This window comes from Carcharodon carcharias, chromosome 25 (genome assembly GCF_017639515.1).
Source record: "Carcharodon carcharias isolate sCarCar2 chromosome 25, sCarCar2.pri, whole genome shotgun sequence".
NCBI lineage: Eukaryota > Metazoa > Chordata > Chondrichthyes > Lamniformes > Lamnidae > Carcharodon > Carcharodon carcharias.
Genome location: NC_054491.1, coordinates 27,446,481 through 27,467,451, shown reverse-complemented (window position 1 = coordinate 27,467,451; position 20,971 = coordinate 27,446,481). Strand labels below are relative to the sequence as shown.

The 20,971-nt window shown below is 42.6% G+C and overlaps 1 protein-coding gene across 3 annotated transcripts in view; it reads left to right on the top strand.

Annotated features, from left to right (window-relative positions):
* LOC121269484 overlaps window positions 1–20,971 on the top strand; it is a 101,444-nt gene that overhangs the window by 44,502 nt on the left and 35,971 nt on the right. For all 3 annotated transcript variants that reach the window (XM_041174077.1, XM_041174075.1, XM_041174076.1), the window contains exons 9-14: window positions 14–229; window positions 1,573–1,740; window positions 3,589–3,735; window positions 4,218–4,273; window positions 5,941–6,046; window positions 15,083–15,201. In XM_041174077.1, the coding sequence (XP_041030011.1) occupies window positions 14–229; window positions 1,573–1,740; window positions 3,589–3,735; window positions 4,218–4,273; window positions 5,941–6,046; window positions 15,083–15,201 (812 nt within the window). The remainder of the gene's footprint in view (window positions 1–13; window positions 230–1,572; window positions 1,741–3,588; window positions 3,736–4,217; window positions 4,274–5,940; window positions 6,047–15,082; window positions 15,202–20,971) is intronic.

Sequence of the window (20,971 nt, the reverse complement as noted above, 5' to 3'; positions counted from 1 at the left end):
CATGTTCCTGCAGATCTACCAGGTCCTGGTGGAGGTTTTTGCTGTCAACATTTCAAGTGCTGAAAATCTAAAAAAGCTGGGAGCTGCTGCGGTTGGGCTTAAAGTCAGTCAATTGTCCAATCTTTCGAGTGAGATTGTTGCAGGTGCTGTCAGTGAACTGAAAAAGGTCAAAGGATGGTCCAAAGGCCAAATCAAAGCCATTGTCAGAAAATATCAGAAAAATGAAAATGTAAGTAGCAATCATTAAAATGCATGTTCACAGTGTGTATGTTATTATTTACTTAACCTGGTGTGTGACCAACTTTCCTTGTGATGATTATTTAACCAAGCAGAAAATTCTGAAAATATGCTGCATGTTTGGTAATATAATGGTTATGTCACTGGATTAATAATCCAGAAGCCAGGGCTAATAATCTTGATTTAAAAAATCAAATCCCACCACAGCTTCTCGGGAATTTAAATCCAATTAATAAAATTAAATCTGGAATAAAAATCTAATATTAGTAATTATTGACCATGGAATAATTGGATTGTTGTTTAAAAACCCACATGATTCTCTAATATTCATAAGGTGAGGAGATCTGCCGTCCTTACCCAATTTGGCCTAATAAGCAACTGCAGATTCCACAGCAATGTGGCTGATTCTGAGGTGGCCTAGCAAGCCATTCAGTTGAATTCGAGAAGATGGCTCACCAGCACCTTCTCAAGGAAAATTGGGATGGGCAATTAATGCTGGCCTTGGGAGCTGTTCTGAAGGCCTGCTGTTCTGTCGGAGGTGCCAAGATTGAACCCTTCCACCCTCAGGTGGACATTTAAAAAAAAATCACATGCCACTAATCAAAGAAGAGAAGGAGAGTTCTGCTGGTATCCTGATCAATACTTATCCCTCAACCAACATCACTAAAACAGATTATCTGGTCATTATAACATTGCAAATTGGCTTCCACATCTCCTACATTACAGCAGTGACTACGCTGCAAAAAATCCTCATTAACTGCAAAGTATTTTGGGATTTCCTGAGGTTAAGAAAGGCACTATGTAATTGTAAGTCTTTCTTCTTCCAGTTATCAGAAATATTGGAAAATAACCAGCTGTCATAGATTTAGCTGAACAAATCACACAGGCTGCTTGTTTCAAAGTGGCTTGGCTTCTTTTTCAAGCCTTTCAAACAGCCAAATAAAACTTGCAAGATTGGTATTGAGTCACAGAAATAAAGAAGCTGCCATTTATATGATGCCTTTCAGGGTATCCCAAGGCATTTCGTCTGAGCAAGTGGACATAGCTCAAAAGGTGCTCTTAGATATTTAAACAGAGCAAAATATTGTAACAAATTATTCATGAGATGGCACATGCCTTTAGTATAATTCCATATGAAGAAGCCAGTACATGATAGAAGGGGGTGCCTGAAAATCATTACATTTATGGAAATCTGTTACTTAGATTATTTTCAACCTAGAGTTGAACTGAATAATTCAACTATTGCCTACCAAATGTGCTCCGTTACAATATTTTAAACCATACTGGACCTCAGCCGTACCTTTGAAACAATATTTACCACCTTATCTTTTGCAGGTCACAGCTGACAAATTGAAGAATCTAGGGGTTCTGGCCTCTGGTGTTAGTGCAAATACATTTGAAAAGCTCAATGGCCAGAAATTCCTAGAAGTCTTTTCTGAAAAGGATGTGGCAGAATCCTTGAACTTCATGTTGCCAGTACAGAAGAAATCTATCATGAAAATGGCAAGTCTTTGTATTGATCTTATTATTGAGAAAATACATTCCTAGTTTGATCCATAACATTGGAAATCATACTTGTTAAGACTGATCATCCAAACTGCCAACATGCAGTATCTGAGCTCCAATAAGCAAATCAACCTGAAATGGGCTGTCTTAATTAAGAACAATAAGATAATTATTTCCTTCAAAGGAAGGTTCTTTCATTATCAGCTTGCTATACGTTTTTGATATGATAATTAGTATATTTATCATCAGATAAGAAATATTTCTCTCATAGCCTTCAACCTCTCATATTCCATCTCAAACTGTTAAAATTTACAGCACAACAGGAGGGCTATTTGGTTTCTCATGTCTCAACTGTTTGCTAGAATTATCCTAAACTAATCCCGCTGCTCAAGACTCTTGCCAAAGCCCATATTTCTTTGCTGAAAATAGTTATCCAATTTTCTCTTAAAAATTAAATAGTGTCTGCCTCTACTGCTCTATGTATCTAATTTATTCTATTCGCCAACATCCATCTGTGTAATCTTCTCCTGTCATTTCTCCTCAATTTCAGTGACAATTTTAAAGTGATTCACCAGCCCTACCAAGAGGAAGTAGTCACTCATTGTTAACCCCATCATAATCCATCAGCATTTTAAAAACCTCCATTAAATTTCTTTTTGTGTTCCAGTGAAAATAGTCTCAGTATTTCAATTTATTATCACTATAGTTTCTAATCCCTGGCTATCCTGCTGGAGCAACATGAGTGTTTTGTACACTTTCATTGCCCTGTCTATGATTGGGCAACTAAAATTGCTCACAGTACTTTAACTGTGTCCTAAGCAATGTTTTATACAAATGTATCATGATTTCTTTGCATTCTAACTCGAAAATTCTGTGGTCTTTTTTGTGGCTTTATTTACTGACACAACATTTTCAGGGAATTATGTATCTCAACTCTTAGATCTCCTACATCAACAGCTTTTAGCATCTTTTCATTATATTGGCCTGAACGTTGTGAAAGCAATGGAATCTCGGCCATTGGCTCCAGGGCCCCGTGTCTCCTATTTTTGGGAAGGTCTTCCACACCTTGTGCTTAGGCCATTGGTGGATTTTTCCCTGGGATCAAGGGTCCGGGGTAATGGGAGGGGTTGGGGGAAGGGCGGGGGGTGAGTTGTGCAGAAGCCGTGGCCACCGAAAGCTGCTGCACCTCTATTGAACAGCAGTCCTCTCGTGGAGGCGATGGCTGCTGCTGGTACAACCCCCACCCGAGGCCTAGTATAGTCACTGGATCCCTGGTGGGCAGTGCATCACAGGGTGTGGGTCACGGTGGATAGGGGTGCTTTCTGCAGGACCCCTTCTCAATGCAAGTCCCTCGATCAGGACGCTCTCCCGGGAGTCCGCAAGCAATCCTGACACGGTTTACTTTTCATACTATCCCACATGCCAAGCCACAGCCCCGCCTCCGCCCAACCACCATTCCCACATGCCGCTGGATTAATACTGGCGGCAGTGGGATGAAACTCTTAAGTGGCCATTAACTGCCCACTTAAAGGCTTCACTTGTTAGGGGGGGTAGGAAGGCCATGCACGGGCCTTCCTCCTGTGGACTTAATCAGGGCAGGGGCAAGAACGTGGCAGGGTCCCCACCTGCCTGTTTAAGTGCCAGCCGCCATCTCACTACAGGGAGGGCACAAAATTCGGCTCATTATTTCTCCTATTCCTAGAAACAGTGCCAAATAGGGGTCCTTGTGAAGCTGCCCCTTGAAGGTGACTATGTATGTAAAGGTATGGTTGAACAGTTCTTCAATATAATCATGATCCTTATTCACAGAAGCATGAACTAATAGAATTTATTTTAACTGTACAGATCTTGCAGTCAGTGAAGATTGATTCAGCTCTGGAATCACTTCCAGATTTATTGGTGCCACAAGTTCCAGTAAGAAAACTGGAAAAGGCTGGCAGCATCATTAATTTAGACTTCTTGAGCAAGGACAAGCCTTGGAACAAGGGTCAGGTAAGACAATGAACCAGAAGAATGCAGGATATGGGGAGTAGAACAACAGCCCAAGCTCTGTAATGAACCAACATGCCAATCCTGACTTCAAAAGCCTGCTAGAATGCTCAAAACTTACTTTTACAGTTGGGGGTCTGTTTTCTGGTTTACCCAGTATTCAAGGACTAACTATTAAACTTTAGGTGACAGAGTAGTCAGTTGGGAAAGTACCCATTCTTCTTTATTTTGGGACATTACCTTTAAAATGTTTAAAATTCTACTATCCCCACATGTTTGCTAATTCCAGAAAATTTACAAATCTTCCATTTGGAATTGTTACACGGCTATGCTACAGATGTGGCAGCCAGAGGAATTCTCTCCCTGGTGTGTTACGTACAGCTATTTTAAAAGAAGGATGTCAGGAAATCTTATCCTGAACTGAAAGTATGTCCCTGTGATTCTCCTCTTCCTGCAGCAAACTTACTTTCTTTCTAATTTTCTAGTCTGTTGCCGTCATTAATCGTGTTAAAGACCAACTCAATGATGTTAAAAATATGAGGTGAGCCAAAGACTTTTCTAGCTTGACTTTGAGATTTATTATTTTGAACGATTTGTTAAAGAAATTGCTAATTGTTAGGGCTTTAAGAATTGGTAAGGTTATTTTTGTTTCACAGTTGATTGCATATATACATTAAGTAAGGCAAAAAACTATCCATGCTTAAAGAACAATAATAACTTGAAATATTTATATGCAGCAATTTGTCAGAAACACATTGAAATATTTCATATACAATAAACTACTTTACAGTGTGTTAACTATTACTGTATTGTCAGTCATTTTTCATAGTAAGATACTAAAGACAGCAATAATAAGATTGATAAGTTAAGCTATTCTGGGGATATTGTGGAAACCAGGAGAACTCCTTTCTTTCAAATAGTACAAAGAGAATCTTTGATGTTAATTGCAAACAAATGAGCAGCAAGATGATGCAATATTTTTGTTGTATTTTTGTAATATTTTTATTAATTACTAGTTACTATATATGTATGTACAGTATAAGGCCTAAGCTAGGAGCTGTCTTCAGGCTTGCTTCTGCACATGGCTCCGTCTAGTACAAGACTGACCTCTAGGCTCAGGTCATGTGTTTCTTTACATCACGTTGCAAGCCGTACTGTACTCAGTCCCATGTTAACCCTTTCTATGCCAGACCCTTATAATACAATTTTAAAATCTTATCTGAAGCACAGTACCTCCAATGGTGCAGCACTTCCTCAGTGTTACACTAGAATACTAACTTAGATTATGACTTCAAACATCAGGTAAAACAGCTTAAACCCATAACATTCATCACTGGAGAAGAAAGAGCTACCAACAAAACTGAACTTACACATATTTAATTGTACTGATTCTTGAGTATTGCTGAAAAGAGAGACATGTTACTGAAGCTTTTCATCTTGCACTCATCAGGACAAACACAAGAATAGCAAATTTCAAATGATCACTACAATTTATATTACAGAATAAAAGGTAATGATTGGTCGGCAAGATGACCCTGGCCGAGGTGTTGTCATGCAGAAGCAATGGGAAACTGTAGGCTCCAAAAGCTTGAGGGTAATTCAAAAAATGCTCAAGGCTTGAACAAATTCCTTGTTTTATGAGAAGGGGGTCCATGTGTATTAATATACATCACTTCTAGGAAGTGTAAATGGGCTGTGTTATAAGCTTGAGTGATTATCTTAAATTGGTTGCTAATGTGGATATTAACACATTCAGGATTGTTCAGCAAGTGTTGCCCTGTTGCTTTCTCCTTGGCAACATAAGTAGGGCAAAAAAAACTATCCACGCTTTAAGGAGACAAAAACAGCTTGTCAATCAAGCAGCATCCTTTCCTCCTGTGGTATAAAATGTTGCGATCATTTGAAATTTGTCATTCTTGTCTTTGTCTTGGTGAGTACAAGATGAAAAGTTTCAGCAACATGCCTCTCTTGTATCAACATTCATTGAATAGATTTAAAGTGTGTTTCTCTCGTTTGAAAATCTTGTGATTCCAAGTGATTTTAAATTAATATTTAGAAATAATTTTGTGACAACTGCTATGAAACCTTAAACAGTGCAATGTTTATTGCATGAAAATATAACATTATTTGAAAAGTTAATTTAGAATTATGAGCTGTCAGTGCTCATTTTTGTTCCTACTGAATTTATTTTTCTGTTTCTTGTTGAAGTAAACTGAAGGCTGTTGTCAAAGGAATTCCATGTAGCCTCATTAACTCACTGAATCCTGATGTGGTGAAGGCACTTGCAAATAATCCCCTTGTTTCGAGTAATCAGGTAAATTTATGCCAATATATTCTACTAGACACACCAACCAAGCTTACATGATCAGATTGTAGAGAACTTACACCACAGAAAGAAACTATGCAGATGACTGGTAGACAAAAGCATTTATGCTCCACATGAGCCTCCTATTCTACTTCACCAAACTCCATTTTAACACCTTTTCCACACAAGCCACTTGTTCTGTACCTGCACAGTTAATGGTTGAATATCCTGGTAGCACATGAGTGAGACATTTCTGGGTCCTCCTTCTCCCCCAGCAATGTTTGTTTGCAGATGCCAACCTGCTCCCTTCACCAATTTATGCCTCCAAAGAAATGCCTGAATTTTATCCGCTCTGTCCAATTCTCCCCTCTCCTTCGTTGAAGGCATTGAGTATGCCAGTGGTATGTTTCTATATTTGCTGGTCACACCCCAGTACTTTAGATGGCTGTTCTTTGAGCCTGTCTGTCACCTTTTTGGAATCTTCGGTCATGTTGTCACAGATAAGATTTGGACATGTTAAGATGTAATTTTTTTCTCGCAAAGCTTGCCCATGAGACGTTGGTTTACTGTTTTGGTAGGTAGATGGCAAATGCCAAGCTGCCCAAATCTCAGAGGGAAACTTGAAGCAGCTGTTGCACTATTTGCAATTTGTACTTATTTTGAGATGCAGGCTTTGAATTCAGTAAAAAAAAGGCCACCAAGTCTTATAGGTTTCTTACAAAACTAAATTAAACTTTTATTAATAGAAGAAATTATTTTAAGCATATATATATATATATCTACAAATTGCTACTATGATAACTTCTAAATCTTCTAATTAATCTAAATCCCAGTTGCACCTCTGTTAAGGCAACAGTGAGACACATAGATTTTAAAAGATCCAGGCAAAGTAACACATGATAACCTGAACAGTCAAATTCAATGTGAGTTTTTCTCAGCTTCAGTTCCTTATAGACAGCAGCTTGAGGCTTAGATGCAGGAGTTAGATCTTAGAATGCCTTCCCTTACACACAGCCTTCTCTCCTTTATACACATTTTACCCTGTGAATGCAAATTTCCATTGTTTCACTATGTCTTTGGACTTCACCTCTCTAATAATAAAATCTATCATAGTACTAATTATACCAGTAATCTTTGTGAAAAATAAACGCACTGTTTCTGAAGTTCTCCTGGCTAGATGTGACATTTCACTCCCTCTTTTGAATTCAAGCTAGTCTGGTTTATTTAAAAATGAAAGTTTTCCCTTTACACATTACATTCTAAAACTTTCCCTATGTTTGCCTATTTAACATTTCAAACCTAGCTTATCTTCTGATACATCAAAGCCTTTAGACCAGCTGCCTTTAATTCAATTAAGTCCCCCTACCCAAACAGAGACACACACAGGCACAAACCCCACTCTACTTTACAATAAATTCCAATAACATTACGAAAATTATTATATCTCCCTGACACTTACCAAGATAGCTCAGAGCTGAGTTCTGAATAGCTGGAGTGCATGTGTGGAGACATGGAAATTTAATGCAGTGCACATGAGAGTTTCATTATTACATTCCTGGGTCCTTTGCTGCATAAATAGATATGGGGCAACATTTTTCCCCTGAAGGGGGAGATGTGTGGGAGCAGCTGCGGGCGGGTGGGTTCCCAATTGGTGCCCCTGGTTGGGGGCGCATCGCCATTTACGTGGGCGGGCCAGTTAAGGCCCCCCCAGTGTGACGTCCGCTCGAAAATGCTGTGCACTCCCTATGCGGGCAGAGGGGAGGGGTGTGTGGTGGATTCCCTGAGCCTCAGTACGCTCTTTCGTGCACGCGCCTGAAAGAGTGCACAGATCTCCCCGAGGCAAAGTGCCGTCTCAGGGAGGTCGCTGGAAGTTTTAAAAATTTGTGGAAGTGTGGAAAAAAAATTCCTGACATGTCCCCTCATGTGACACTGTCACATGAGCTGGGACATGTCAATTTCTATTATTTCAACATTTCATTAACATTTTAAAACCCTCATAAAACCTCATCCCGCCCGTGGATGAGGCTTCATGTTTTTTAAAAGGCCGCCTGGTCTCCTTGCCTGCCCGCCAACCTTAAGGTTGGATGGGCAGGTCCTTTAATTAGCTTAATTACTTTTTTAAAGGCCTTAAGTGGCCGCTGACAGTTCGGCGGGTGCGCAGCTGAGTCGGCTGTGTGCCTGCCGAACTGAAAAGCTGGGTGATGTTGGGACACATGCCCAACGTCACCCTGCATTGGCGAGCGGGCCCTGTCCCCTGCTCGCCATCCAGAAGATGCAGCCCATGGGGTAGTGGGAATTAATTGCCAGAAAATAAAGGAGTTAAAACCATTTAAGGGAGCAATTGGTACTAATATATCCAGAAATCTATCTGGGGTAGCCCCAGATTTGAAACGCTGGGTGTGTAGCCAGTGTGTCAGCAGATATTAGAATGCAGCATTATAAGCTAACCCTGGCCTTAACCTTAGACCAAATCACAGGTAAATGCTATCCAACACCAGTCATTGGACAATAGTCTGATTTTCCTCCATCTATTCATGGGCATTTATAAGAATTGAAATGCTCCGACCACCACCTGCCCATTTGTTATAAGGCTATCATGGAGACATAGAACACTTCACACCACATCCTTAATCATGCAGAACAGGTTAGACTTGGCAGAGCAGTGCCCTGCATTGCATTAGTACAATGTTAACAATTACATTTCATGTTTATTTTAAAATCATGATCACCATTTTGCTCTTGACCCACTCATTATAATGCACTTTGGAAATGCTTATTCATGGAATATTACTCTGATGAAGAAATTACAACTGTAATAGTGCTCTTTAAAGGAAAGAGATAATCACCCATCTTCCTCTTTACAAAATTACACAGTTTCCTCCCTGACAGATCATTCCAATTCTTCACACCATAGAACCTCACAGTTGTCAACTGTGCCACCCGTCCCTTGCCTCTGCTGGAGTCACCAACTGCCTTTCCCTAGAATCACCAACTGCCCCCACTCCCAGAGCCACCAACTACCCCTCTTTGGAGTCACCAATTGACCCTCCCCAGTGTAATCAACTGTCCTCCCCACCCCTAGAATCACCAACTGCCTCTCCCTAGATTCCTTTTTCCAAAATTCCTTTATCTCTAAAATGTTTAAAAGTTTATAATAAGATATTTCAAGTTGAAGATTACAGAAAGTGCAATAAAATTCAACTTCTCTCCTTATAGTATTTTTCACATCGAGGTGCCTCAATGCAATTGAAATACTCTTGATATTTGCAATATACATTCCATGTTAGGCATACAGCTGATGTGTGTGTGTGGGTGGGAGTTGTAGGGGGAGGTTCTAATGGTTTCCAGACACTCGTGTACCGTGACTAAAAGGCCCTAGACAGAGACCTTTCACCTTTGCCCCTCCTAAGGCAGCTGCCCCAAGCTTTAGTGTGTCCCTCAGTGTGCATCTCCCCAGTCACCAAGTTCTAAGTGTCACCAACTTGCCCTCCCAGCCATCAAATGCTCCTCTGCAATGTCACTTAGCTTACCCTCTTCACAGTCACCCTGTAACCATAGTTTCTGTGAGGTTATGTGGTGCTGAAAGAGAACTGAATGATGATTGCTGGGAAAGGTCCTTTTTTCAGTCAGAGATGTCTATCACATGAGCATTTAAAAATCATCAAATGTTTATTTGTGGAGCACTTTTCAAAGCATATGTACTGTTGTGGCAGAATATTTCCCCAGTAAACATATTTATTATGAAATGTTTCCTTAGTTATTTCATATCAGCTTTGATTATTTCTACTCAATTGACTGGAGTTGATAAAAGTCTTGCTGGGGTAATGAGTATTCATGGGGCGGAATGTTCCGTGCCCGCTGGCATCAGGCATGATGGACAAAATGGCGCAATCAGTTTCATGTCGGCGGGAAACCAGTATGTGATCGTTCGCTCAGCCCACCAATGGCAGGCTGTGTTTCCCACAATCGGATGTCGGGAACCTCATTGTAATACATCAGCATATCATTATCAAGCCAGCCTGCCAGAATCGGGCCTCCCCCCCAACCTCAACCCTGCTGGATCATCTGTCCACGCCAAGGTGTTTCACAACAGCACATAAGCAACATGGACTTGGCGGCCTGCACTTTGAGGGGAACTCGGAGGTGAGTAAATAGTGACATTGTGCAGCACTTGCTAGAGTTGCCTGTTGGACTTCAAGCTTGAGGGACATTGGGGGGTCGGGGTTAAGGGCAGCCCTGCTGTTGAGGTGACTTGTGGTGGGGTTGGGGGCAAGGCAAGGGCCTGCCATTAAATATAATGCACAAGCATTCAGAATAGGGGATAATGTGGGTGAGGGAAACCTGTATAAAGTGACTATTCCTCTGTAATTGAGACAGTTCAGGTGCAGCCACATTGATATGATTGGAGTTGGGCTTCTAGTTTATCTGTCCACTCAAGCAACGCAGAGGCATCAAAGTGCCACCAAGTGCTCCAAATCTTTTCACCCCACCTCCACCTCCTACCCACCCAGTACAGACTGCAAAGTCATGAGCATTTTAGTTGACTGCAGAACAGTTGGATAACTGCACACGTTGTACAATCTCCTTGCTAAAACTGGCCGTGGAGCAGTCACTGGTGGAAGCGCTCACAGCCCCTCGCAATGTCATCATCCTGGCTTGGATCAGTCTCCCCCATGGTTCAACCTAACAGTGTAGCCTTGCAGTGCAGGTTAGGAGAATGTCTGTGCCTGAGCTGAGAGCACAGCATGCAGCCCAATGGGCAAGGCTACTGCCAATCGGTCAGATGGAAGGTGGTGGAAGTGGTGGGGTTTCGGGCAGCCATGCAGCGCACTAATCTCTGACCATCTAAGTGGTGACCAGCACTCTCCGCAATGCATTAAGGGGCCTTCAAACTTCACCAGGACAGGTCCTTAGTGCATCCATGCTAACCACGTGTCTCTCTCTTTCATCCTGCAGGAGGACTACATCAGGATCATGGAGCCTGGTGAACTAGCTGTAGGCCTGATGGCCTACAGAGGGCGAAGATGATGGAGGAGAGAGTGACTGAGGCTCCTGGCTGTGCAGAGGCAGGAGCAGCAACCTCAGGAAGAAGTGCCGGATGGAACTCTGCACATGCCGCTGAACAGCCACAGTGAGCCGCCACTGGTCAGCGCCTAGCAACACCCAGGGTCTATAGACACTGCCTGTCATTCCTGCAGATGACCCAAGAACCAGTGTCACCAAAGACTGCACATGTCTAGGGAGCTGGTCGGTCACATCTGCCAGCTACTGCAGGATTTGGCACCACAGGGAATGGAGGGCATCCACTGCCAGTGGCTGTGAAAGTGACAGCGGCACTCAATTTCTATACCAGTGGCTCCTTTCAGGGCTCCACAGGTGACCTCTGTGGGACCTCACAAGCCTCGACCCATAAATGCATCCATGGGGTCACAGACACCATCTTTGCGAGGGCACACAACTTTGTGCATTTTGCCCGGGACCAGGTCAGCCAGGATTCAAGAGCGATTGGATTCCCCCAGGTTGTGGGATTCCCACAGGTGCAGGGAGCGATCGACTGCACTCACCTAGCGCTCAGATCTCCATCGCAACACATGGTGAACTACCCCAACCACAAGGGATTCCATTCGCTGAATGTGCAGATGGTATGCGACCAACAGAAACGCATCTTGCAGGGGTCCGCACGGTTTCTAGAGCGTGTGCACAACTCCTACATCCTCAGTTGGTCACAGATCCCTGGAGTCTTTCAGGGCCCACAGAGACTGCAGGGATGGCTCCTCAGGGACAAGGGCTACCCGCAGAGGCTGTGGCTGATGACACCCGTCCGGCGGCCTCAGACTGCAGCAGAGCGACGCTATAATGAGGCTCATGCTGCAGCTCAGAACTTGGTGGAGCAGAACATTGGCATGCTGAAGGTAAGGTTCTGGTTGGACTAGTCTGCTGGAGCCCTGCAATACAGTCCTCAGAGCGTGTCACGCATCATCGTCGTCTGCTGCGCCCTTTACACCCTGGCGCTCCAACGGGGAGACGGATTGGCTGAGGAGGAACTGCATGTCCCCTCTGATGGGCATGAGGAGGTCCTCGGAGGCAATGATGATGGGGATGAGGCCCTCGCACTGGCCAAGTGAGGCAGGTGCGCTTGGGAAGTCCTCATAGCTGCTAGATTTGTGGAGGATGATGACAACATGCAGTGAGGTGTCCCCGTAGATGCTCACATTGCATCTGTGAATGTTTGACTCTAGTCTAGTTGACAGCAGCGCGAATACCCTCTGTGAGAATGCTCCCATCATAGAGACGCAGCGGAGGCCCTAATAGTTGCTCGATTGCAAGGGGATGACAACGTCACGCAGTGAGGACACTCCATAAATCTCCTCAGAGCATCTGTGAATGTTTGATTCCTATCTGGCTCAGGGCAGGTCGCTTGCACTCTGTGATCAGGATCATATCATAGAGACGCAGCCATGAAACTTTAGAAGCATCTGACCCTTTGTTCACCTTCAGCACCTGACCTCTTCAGGAGCACAGCATCACTGGTCACAAATGCTGAAGAGATGGGGGACCAGCCCCACCTTAGAGTTGCTGAGAGCACAGAGAGAGAATAAGAGAATTCTGTGGCACAAGCCCACTATATTCTGGCAGCAATGACAAGCACCACTGATGTGCAGGCATCAGTAATGTTTCCAGGGAGTGTGAGGCTGGACCATCACTTTGGTCTGAAGGCTGCACAGAGCACATGGAGGAAGTTCAGGACTGAGACACCTGCCTTTATATTGTGCAGAAAGATTTCATATCTGAGTGACAAGAACACTGCTCATCAGAACAAGGAGCCATAGGCAGGGAGACATTCTTGTGAATTTATTTACAATAATGAACATTATGTACAAGTGATTAACACCTGTGCCCAGGCTGCGCAACTAATTCTCCTTAATTTTTATAACCGTGCTGCTATGTCTTGGTGCTCCCTAGACATCCACAGTGGAGGTGGAGGCAGCCTGCTGATGGTGACACCCTGACTGTGGTGACCTTGGTGTGCGTCCTCTGTAGGGCTGAAACTTGGAGGGCCCCAGCCTGCTTTTGGGGTCCTGCTGTGTGGCAGTGGCCCCCTCCTTGGCCTGTGGAGCTGGAGTTGCTGAAACCACAGGAATAGGGGAGTCAGATGGGCCAGACATTCTCGGAGCCAGCTGGATGAATGGGCCCAGAAAGTGCACCTACTGATCCTCCTCCCAATGGGTGCCCGGGGGCCCCAGGCTGAGTCCTTGAGGAGAAAGGGTAGCTAGAGTGAGTTTGAGCTGCCTGGCACCCCTCTCGGGTACACATTGTTTGAGGCCAACTATGGCATCAGCGATGGAGTTGAGCCCGCACAGCAGTGCAGGAGTGAAGTCCTGGGCAAGGCCTCCATGGCGGCTGCTGTCCTACCAGTGTTGACCTTGGCGCATTGGCATCCCTGTACCATCGCCTCAGAGTGAAGGTGGACAGACTCCTCCATTGTGCCTTGCAATCTGAGGAGTGCAGCGGACATCCCTTCCTGATGTTCCCGAGCTTGCCTTTGCGGCTCCAGCAACTGTGACATGACCGAGTCCAGAGGCTCGTTATGTGACTCGGACTCAGCAACATTCCGGCCTCCAACAGTCCTCTGAGTGACAAAAACCTGGATGTCCCTGCCTCCACCTGCTGTGGATCGGATGGTGCAATGTTCTCACCAGATTGTGATCCCAAGGTTATTCTAAAGCAAGGTTCCACTGTGGTGTGTGTCTCTGCACTGGTGGAGGGGGTGGGTGAGTGCTGTGGCAGGACTTCAGGGAGCGTGCCTCCAGATTCCTTTTCAGAGGTTTCTTTGGGGCTTGATTGGAGGCTTTAGGTTGTGGACTCCATTGGCTATGTAGCAGGTGTTGCCTGCGGAAGCAAGGAGAGATCATTAGTGCATGGCAGAGGCCTTTAAACAGGATATATCACCTCAATTAATAGAGCACCGCTGACTTCACCATTAGCACAGGGCCAGTCCAGGTCATCACCAGCCAGCTGGATGGCTCTGTTTTCAAAGTCCTTAAGGATCTTGATTTCGGGCATTCCACCCCTGGTCAGTGACCTCTCCCTGTTGTTGTGTGCCAGCTTGTTCTGCATGAATAGAGATGGAGAAAGTGTAAGCAGGATGCCTGCCAGGCCAGGTGATAAGTATGCCTGGCCTGTGTGGGTGGTGAGTGATCCCATGGATGGGATGAGGATAATGATGGTGATTGCGAGAGAGTTAATGGTCATGTCCCTTGATCTGGCAGCGAGTGAGAGCCCCGTGTGATGGGTTTGTGAGTGTGAGAGTTGAGAGTGTTGAGAAGAGTGACTTATCCTGTTGGAATGGAAGAGATCATTCATCCTCTTGTGGCACTGGGTGGCTGTCCTCTTTTGAAGGGCGTTGGCGCTGACCACCACTGTCACTACCTCCCAAGCCGGGTTAATGCTGTTGCTGTCATCCTATGGCCAGAGCGGGGATAGAGGACATCCCGACGGGCCTCCACAGCATCCAAAAGGTGCTTGAGGGATGTGTCACTGAACCTGGGGGTTGCAGTCTCCTTCAGTTTCAGGGCCATGTCTTCCATGCAGCATTGGTGGTCTGGAAGCACTGAGATGTGTGCTTGTGGCTGGACTTTAAATATAGTGCCAGCATGATGCTGTGGCGGGTGATGGTGTGGTGGGAAAATGAGAGCCCACCCACCATGGAAATGCCGTGTTTCCCGGGAGTGCATAAATATGTGGCGGGTTTGGGACGATATGGTATGAAAACTCACCACCATGGCCAGAGGGGTAAAACTGCACTTAGTGCAAATCTGGGACGATTCCACCCATGGTTTTATATCATTCTGCTAGTATTATTATAAACATTTCTTGTCTCAATACCTTAAAGAGCAAGATGAACCATAGACCATTGACTATTATCAAAAATGTTGTGTTGGCAAAGTTCCACAATTTGCTATACGATAGATCTTTCGAGCATTAACCATGTTAGTAATACTTACCTTGAACATTTCATTAACATGTTGCTCAAATAATTTACAGATTCGCTGCTTTTCCGTCAAATATTTTAAAGAGCAGAAGACCAGCAGACCAAATTATTTCAGCAACCTGACACTAGAAGATATTAATGAATTCCTGGACTCATACATGATTTTTCAACCGTAAGTAATGTTATTTCCTTCACAACCTCCCTTCTCACTTCAACAATAGACAAGATGTAAGAAACCACATGATCTCCCTTTTCATGGGATGACTGACTTGTTTTTGGTATTACTTTTCATTCCAGAAAACTACTAGCTACAAAAGCTGACTTGCTGTATCTTATCTTCCAGCTTAAAACCTGAAGCACTTAGAATTCTCTATCAAAACCAATTGGCTCATATCTTTTTCCCCCCCTTTCTACACCCCTGTCAAATAGTAGACCTGTTCCTTTGACTTCTCCCCAATGTTATGATCTATCAGTAGGCCTGACAATAAAACCAGTTACATTTCTCCCTTTCTTGGGTCTCAAGGAACTATTTCTGGCTATTCTCAAACTGAATAGGCTTCATTGTGTGCAAATGATTTTAAAATGAGTCAATTGATGCTTATTGTCCCCATTGGAAGGAGGCTATGAGCCTCAATGTTCCACAAATTAATTCGTCTGGGTTTAACTCACATCGTCAATAACTGCAGCCTTTGATTTTTCTAAAACCGTGCAAGTTCACTTGGTCTTAAACCCAACCCAGCACATTCCCAAATCCTTTCTCTGAAGGAAACACAGATCAAAGCTCCCGCAATGCCACAATGTGATTCCATATATGCCAAACAGACCCTGGGAAGTGGCCATAAAAAAAAGAAAAAGCATATGAGAATGTTTTGTTTCTTGGCGTTGTTCCCAATGAATGGAGAGATGCAAAGAACAGCAAAGGTTGAGAAACTGATAGCAAGAGCTACAAAAAGGGAGTACAAAAAGAAACTTGCAAGGGATATCAAAATCAACTTAAAATACTTTTACAATTGTATTAAGAAAATGAGGATGGTTTAAAAACAATGTGGCTTCCTTGAAAACTGACAATGATGATATGATAAATGAAAATATGGAAATGGAACACGTGTTAAATAATAACTTTGTGTCAGTATTTATAGTAGAGGAAAAGGGTAGCATGGCAGATATTCCAAACTGAAAAAAAAGAATCACAGGCAGGATGGACTTACATTAATTTTGGTAAGTAACTGAACAGTAATGAAAAACAAATAATGGCAATAAAGAGTGACATATTCCCAGTTTCAATTTCACAGTTCTAAAGGAAGTAGATAGAACAATGCAAATGCCCTAAATATGATCTTGCAAAGTTCTGAATTTAGGAACACCTCCTTTAGATTGATGTCACTCTACTATTTAAAAAAGGTAAAAAAGGAAAACCAACTAATAACAGAAATGTTAGCCCAACATCTGTTGCCAAGAAATTACTAAAGTCTAACCTTAAGGATATGATCATTGAATCCCTTAAGAAGCGTCAGTTGATCAGAGATAGGCAGATGGATTTGTAAACGATTGGCCAGGATTCCAAGGGTACAAGCAGAGGTGAAGAGATTATGCAAATTAAGGTTGTATTTTGTGGCATTTAGCAGATTATGGGGTGATGTGATCAACAGATTCATGATATTAAAGGGAACTGATCGAGTAGATAGAAAACTATTTCATCTAATTGGGAAATCTAGGACTAAGGGACATAGCCTAAAATTTAGAGCCAGGCCTTCTGAGAATGAAGCTCGGAAACATTTCTAAACACAGACTGTGATAGAAGTTTGGAATTGTTTTCTGCAAACAGCAGTTGAGGCTGGGTTAAATGTTAATTTTAAATCCGAGATGTCCTGGAGACAGGGATTCAAATCCCACCATAGCAACTGGTGGAATTTAACTCAATTAATAATCTGGAATGGAAAAGCTAGTCTCAGTAATGGTGACCATGAAACCATTGTTGATTGCCATAAAAACCCATCTTGTTCACTAATGTCTTTTAGGGAAGGAAATCTGCCATTCTTACCCAGTCTGGCCTACAGGTGGCTCCAGACCCATAGCAATGTGATTGACTCTTAACCGCCCTCTGAAATGATGTGGCAAGGCACTCAGTTCAAGGGCAATTAGGGATGGGTAACAAATGTTGGCTTTGCCAGCGATGCCTGCATCCCATGAAAGAATACAGAATAAAAGACAGATTAGCCATGATTGGCACGTCATAACATTCAAGGCTATGGGCCAAGTACTGGTAAATGGGATTAGGTAGGTAGGTCAGGTGTTTCTCACGTGTCGGTGCAGATGTGATGGGCCAAAGGGTCTCTTCTGCACTGTGATTCTGTGATCTAATTGAATGGTGGAATTGTTTTGAGGGGCTAAGTGGCCAACTCCTGTTCCTGTGTTCTTATCATTTATATGTAAGCCTTGAGCTTTAATCTGTTAATTAGCCCCAGGGAACATTATACAGAATCCTGAAACCAATTTTTGTTTGATGTTCACAGTTCTAGGAGCAGTTATTATTAGTAGTCAGGAATAGGGGTAGAGTTTTATGGCCCTGTCACAGCGGGAGCAGGGCCGGGTCCGTAAAATGTGGAGAGCCATTCAAAGTCGGGTGACTTTGGTGGGACCAAAAGTCTTGTCGGAGCAAAAGTCCGCCCAGGAATCTTGGTAAATTTCTCCTTCATTAAAACAAGGTTTGTTAGGGCTGAGATCAGTGAACTGAGCACAGCCAAATAGAGAACTAAGGATCCCTGGCCTTTTGCAACCCTTCCAATTTTTGGAGGAATTTTGTTCAGAGCTAATAGCTCTCTACTTCATGGGATAACAGTGCTTACCATTTTTGCTCTTGAAGGTGACTTCTTTATCATAGCCATATGTTTCCCTGTCTTCATCCCCTGTCCTGCCATCCCCCTCCCAACCTCATATATTCTTTGGCCCTGAATTTGTAAAGTGAAATAATAATGTAGGAACGTTTAATGCTTTATTTTGAAATTCCTCTGTGGTATTTTAGCCAAGAGATGAATCCATTTTTTTCTCGTTATGGCTATGAACTTGCCAATGAATTGCCTGTGAACCACTGCCCAAAACCAGTTTGACCTCTATGTCAGCTGGGGCTCACTTACCAAGGTCTTGTTTTTAATTAAGAAATAAATCAGAATGATGACCAATTTCTTGTACACAATCTGACTCCTGTTTCTATTTTCAAATTTAATTGCGATAATTTCAATTCAAAACTGCAACATCAAAATTATAGCATTTCCTCTATTTGCTATTGGATGAAAAATTCTGCTTTTTCTCACAAAGGCAAACATAATGAGTTTCACAATGTATTGGTCCCATAGCCTCATTTCATGTCCTCAGTAGGTAACTAAGTTGTCTTTGAAATGGCTCTTTGTTGTTGGTAGCAGAAGTGTATTGGAAAAGACCTAGGTAAAATTAACCTGCTGGGTTTTACATGGAGCAGCCTGCCACTTGCCTTTTCTTTGCACCCAAATCGTTGAAATTACGTGCAGTTATCTGCCTCCATTGAGTGATGGGCAGACACTATTGAATGACATGCTATTGCATCCTTTTATTAACTGCTTCCAGTTTTTTGTTGTTGTTGTCAGCTGAAGCTTATGGCTGGGAAGAAAAGAATTTAATGATATGCAGTGTACAGGAGCAAAGGTACAAAATCAGGGTTAAAATTGAAACATCTTTATTGCTATTGAGCAAAGTTTGGAATGATGGAGTTGCTTCCGTTCAACAATAATTGAACAATGCACCACAACCATGCTTCAGTGATATATTACATTAGGCTGATATATTCTAATTCTCAAAGCGAATAATGATTCATTTCAGAGGTCCTAAGGCAAATTTCCTATGAGACACGAGTCAAAAAGGCTGTCAGAAACAGAGGCTCTATAATGTGCAGCTGTCTCATGCAGAAGATATTTCAAATTTTTGGCAGGAGAGTTTTCAAGTATTGAATATTGTTTAGGACTAAAAAAAAAGCCTTCCCACCTGACCACATGCCACTTATATCACAACAAAGTCTAGTGCAGTTCAATGCTTGAATGTTACAAGTGCAAATGAATATTACTGGTGTACTGGTGGTTATCTGCTTTGGAGCTGTGTGAGTGATAAGCACTGAGTTGCACTGCCCCATGCACTAGGCAGAGGGAAAAAGAGTTTGGTGCTTATACACATGTCATTCTCTCATGACTGGCATTCAATACCTGATAAAATCTTGGATAAGAGTAGGTGCTTTGACAAATGTTAAATTTCCATTTGCACAAGCTAGCTATTTACTATCTGTCAGTTGTATTGCAATCAAAGTTGAAACAATATGAAATGACCCTCTCAACATAGTCTTAGACTTGAAGCAAAATGCCTAACCTATTCCAGTTTGGTTACAGTTGTCCTCTAATAATCGCTCCACAGTGATGCAGAATGCAGTATATCTGCACTATGTGAGTTTGTGTAAGGACAAAAGGTGCAGTGGGGAAGACCAGTCACCCTTCACCTCCAAAACCTGGAATCAAAGCTTAGGCTGATGAAATTAAATTTCCCTCCATCTACTGGCTATAGGATGTTACATAAAAATGGGAAGCTTCAACTGTAAATGCAAGCACCAAATGTGAAGTTAGTTATGACTTTGCATTTATTGACACTTATATATAGGACCACAGAATGGTATGTATGAGTAAAAGTAGTGGTATATATAGGGTACTTTTCTGGGGCTCTGCCACATTGTTGGGACAATATAGACGTGACTTAATTGTGTACATGATTCACACTTATCTGATACTGATAGTGAGGGCTGAAAATGAAATAAATGTAATTGAAAAAAAATAAGCATAGGACTAGAAAGTGGGCTAGTAACACCTATTTTAAGGCACAAATTGGCCTCCTTTCTCTCTAAAACAGCAGACATGAAAAATAGACACGCTTCCAAATAATATTGTACCATCTGCCATATTGGGATAATTCCTTGACCCATGGCTGGAATAGGCATTAGGCTCTTTGCATATATAAATAAAAGGTCTAACACCTACTTGAGGTCCTCATTGCAAAGCTGGCTTGCCTTGAGGCAGCCAACACAATTGCGGGCTGGGAAGCAGTTCTGCAGAAGGAGTTGTCCTCCCCACCCCACCCTTTTACCCCAACTGGAGTTGTTCCTGACTCAAGATCTCCAATCTCTAGGTTCTTTAGCCCCAATTTCTCTCCAGCGGGCACTTCCAAACCTCCAGCTCATAATGTTTAATTTTATGGCTAAGGACCCCGTCATCTCAATTTAAATTACGACTTAAAAGATAGAGGAATAGCACTTTGTAACTAATAGCTCCATTGTGGAGTATGCCCTCCCACTCCTGCTATATTTTTTAATTATATGTTGTATCCTGGCTGTTTTTCTAAACACTCTGCGACAAGTTCATAATAAGCACATTTACCAGAGACAGAATTTCAGGCACTTTTTCATCAGACATTGAAACTGATGGATAACACTTTTCAGATTGATTTCCACAACTGGCAGCTGGAGTGCTTGCATCTTACTCTCTGTCAATCCTCTCTGTCAGCTTCAATGTGTGATAATACCTCTGCTATCATTTATTCTTCAAATTTTATTCACTTAATTGAAATTTCTTATTTTCAAATCTTATCTTTTGTCTGGATGGAACTCTCCCATAATCATGTTGATATACATTGATTTCCTTCCCATTTATTAATGCAAATACACAAGATTGAATAAATATGGCTTAATAGGTAGCTTCAATAACTGTATCAATATGTCTTCTCAAATTAATAGATGGTCACTAATCATTTATTCAGCATCTAAAAATTTAATAAGAGCAAAAACTATTGGCAATTTGTTTCTGGAAATTTTCAGCAAGGTGAGACAGCAAAGCTCTTCCTAGTTTATATTTCAGAGTATAAGAAGAATGTTTATT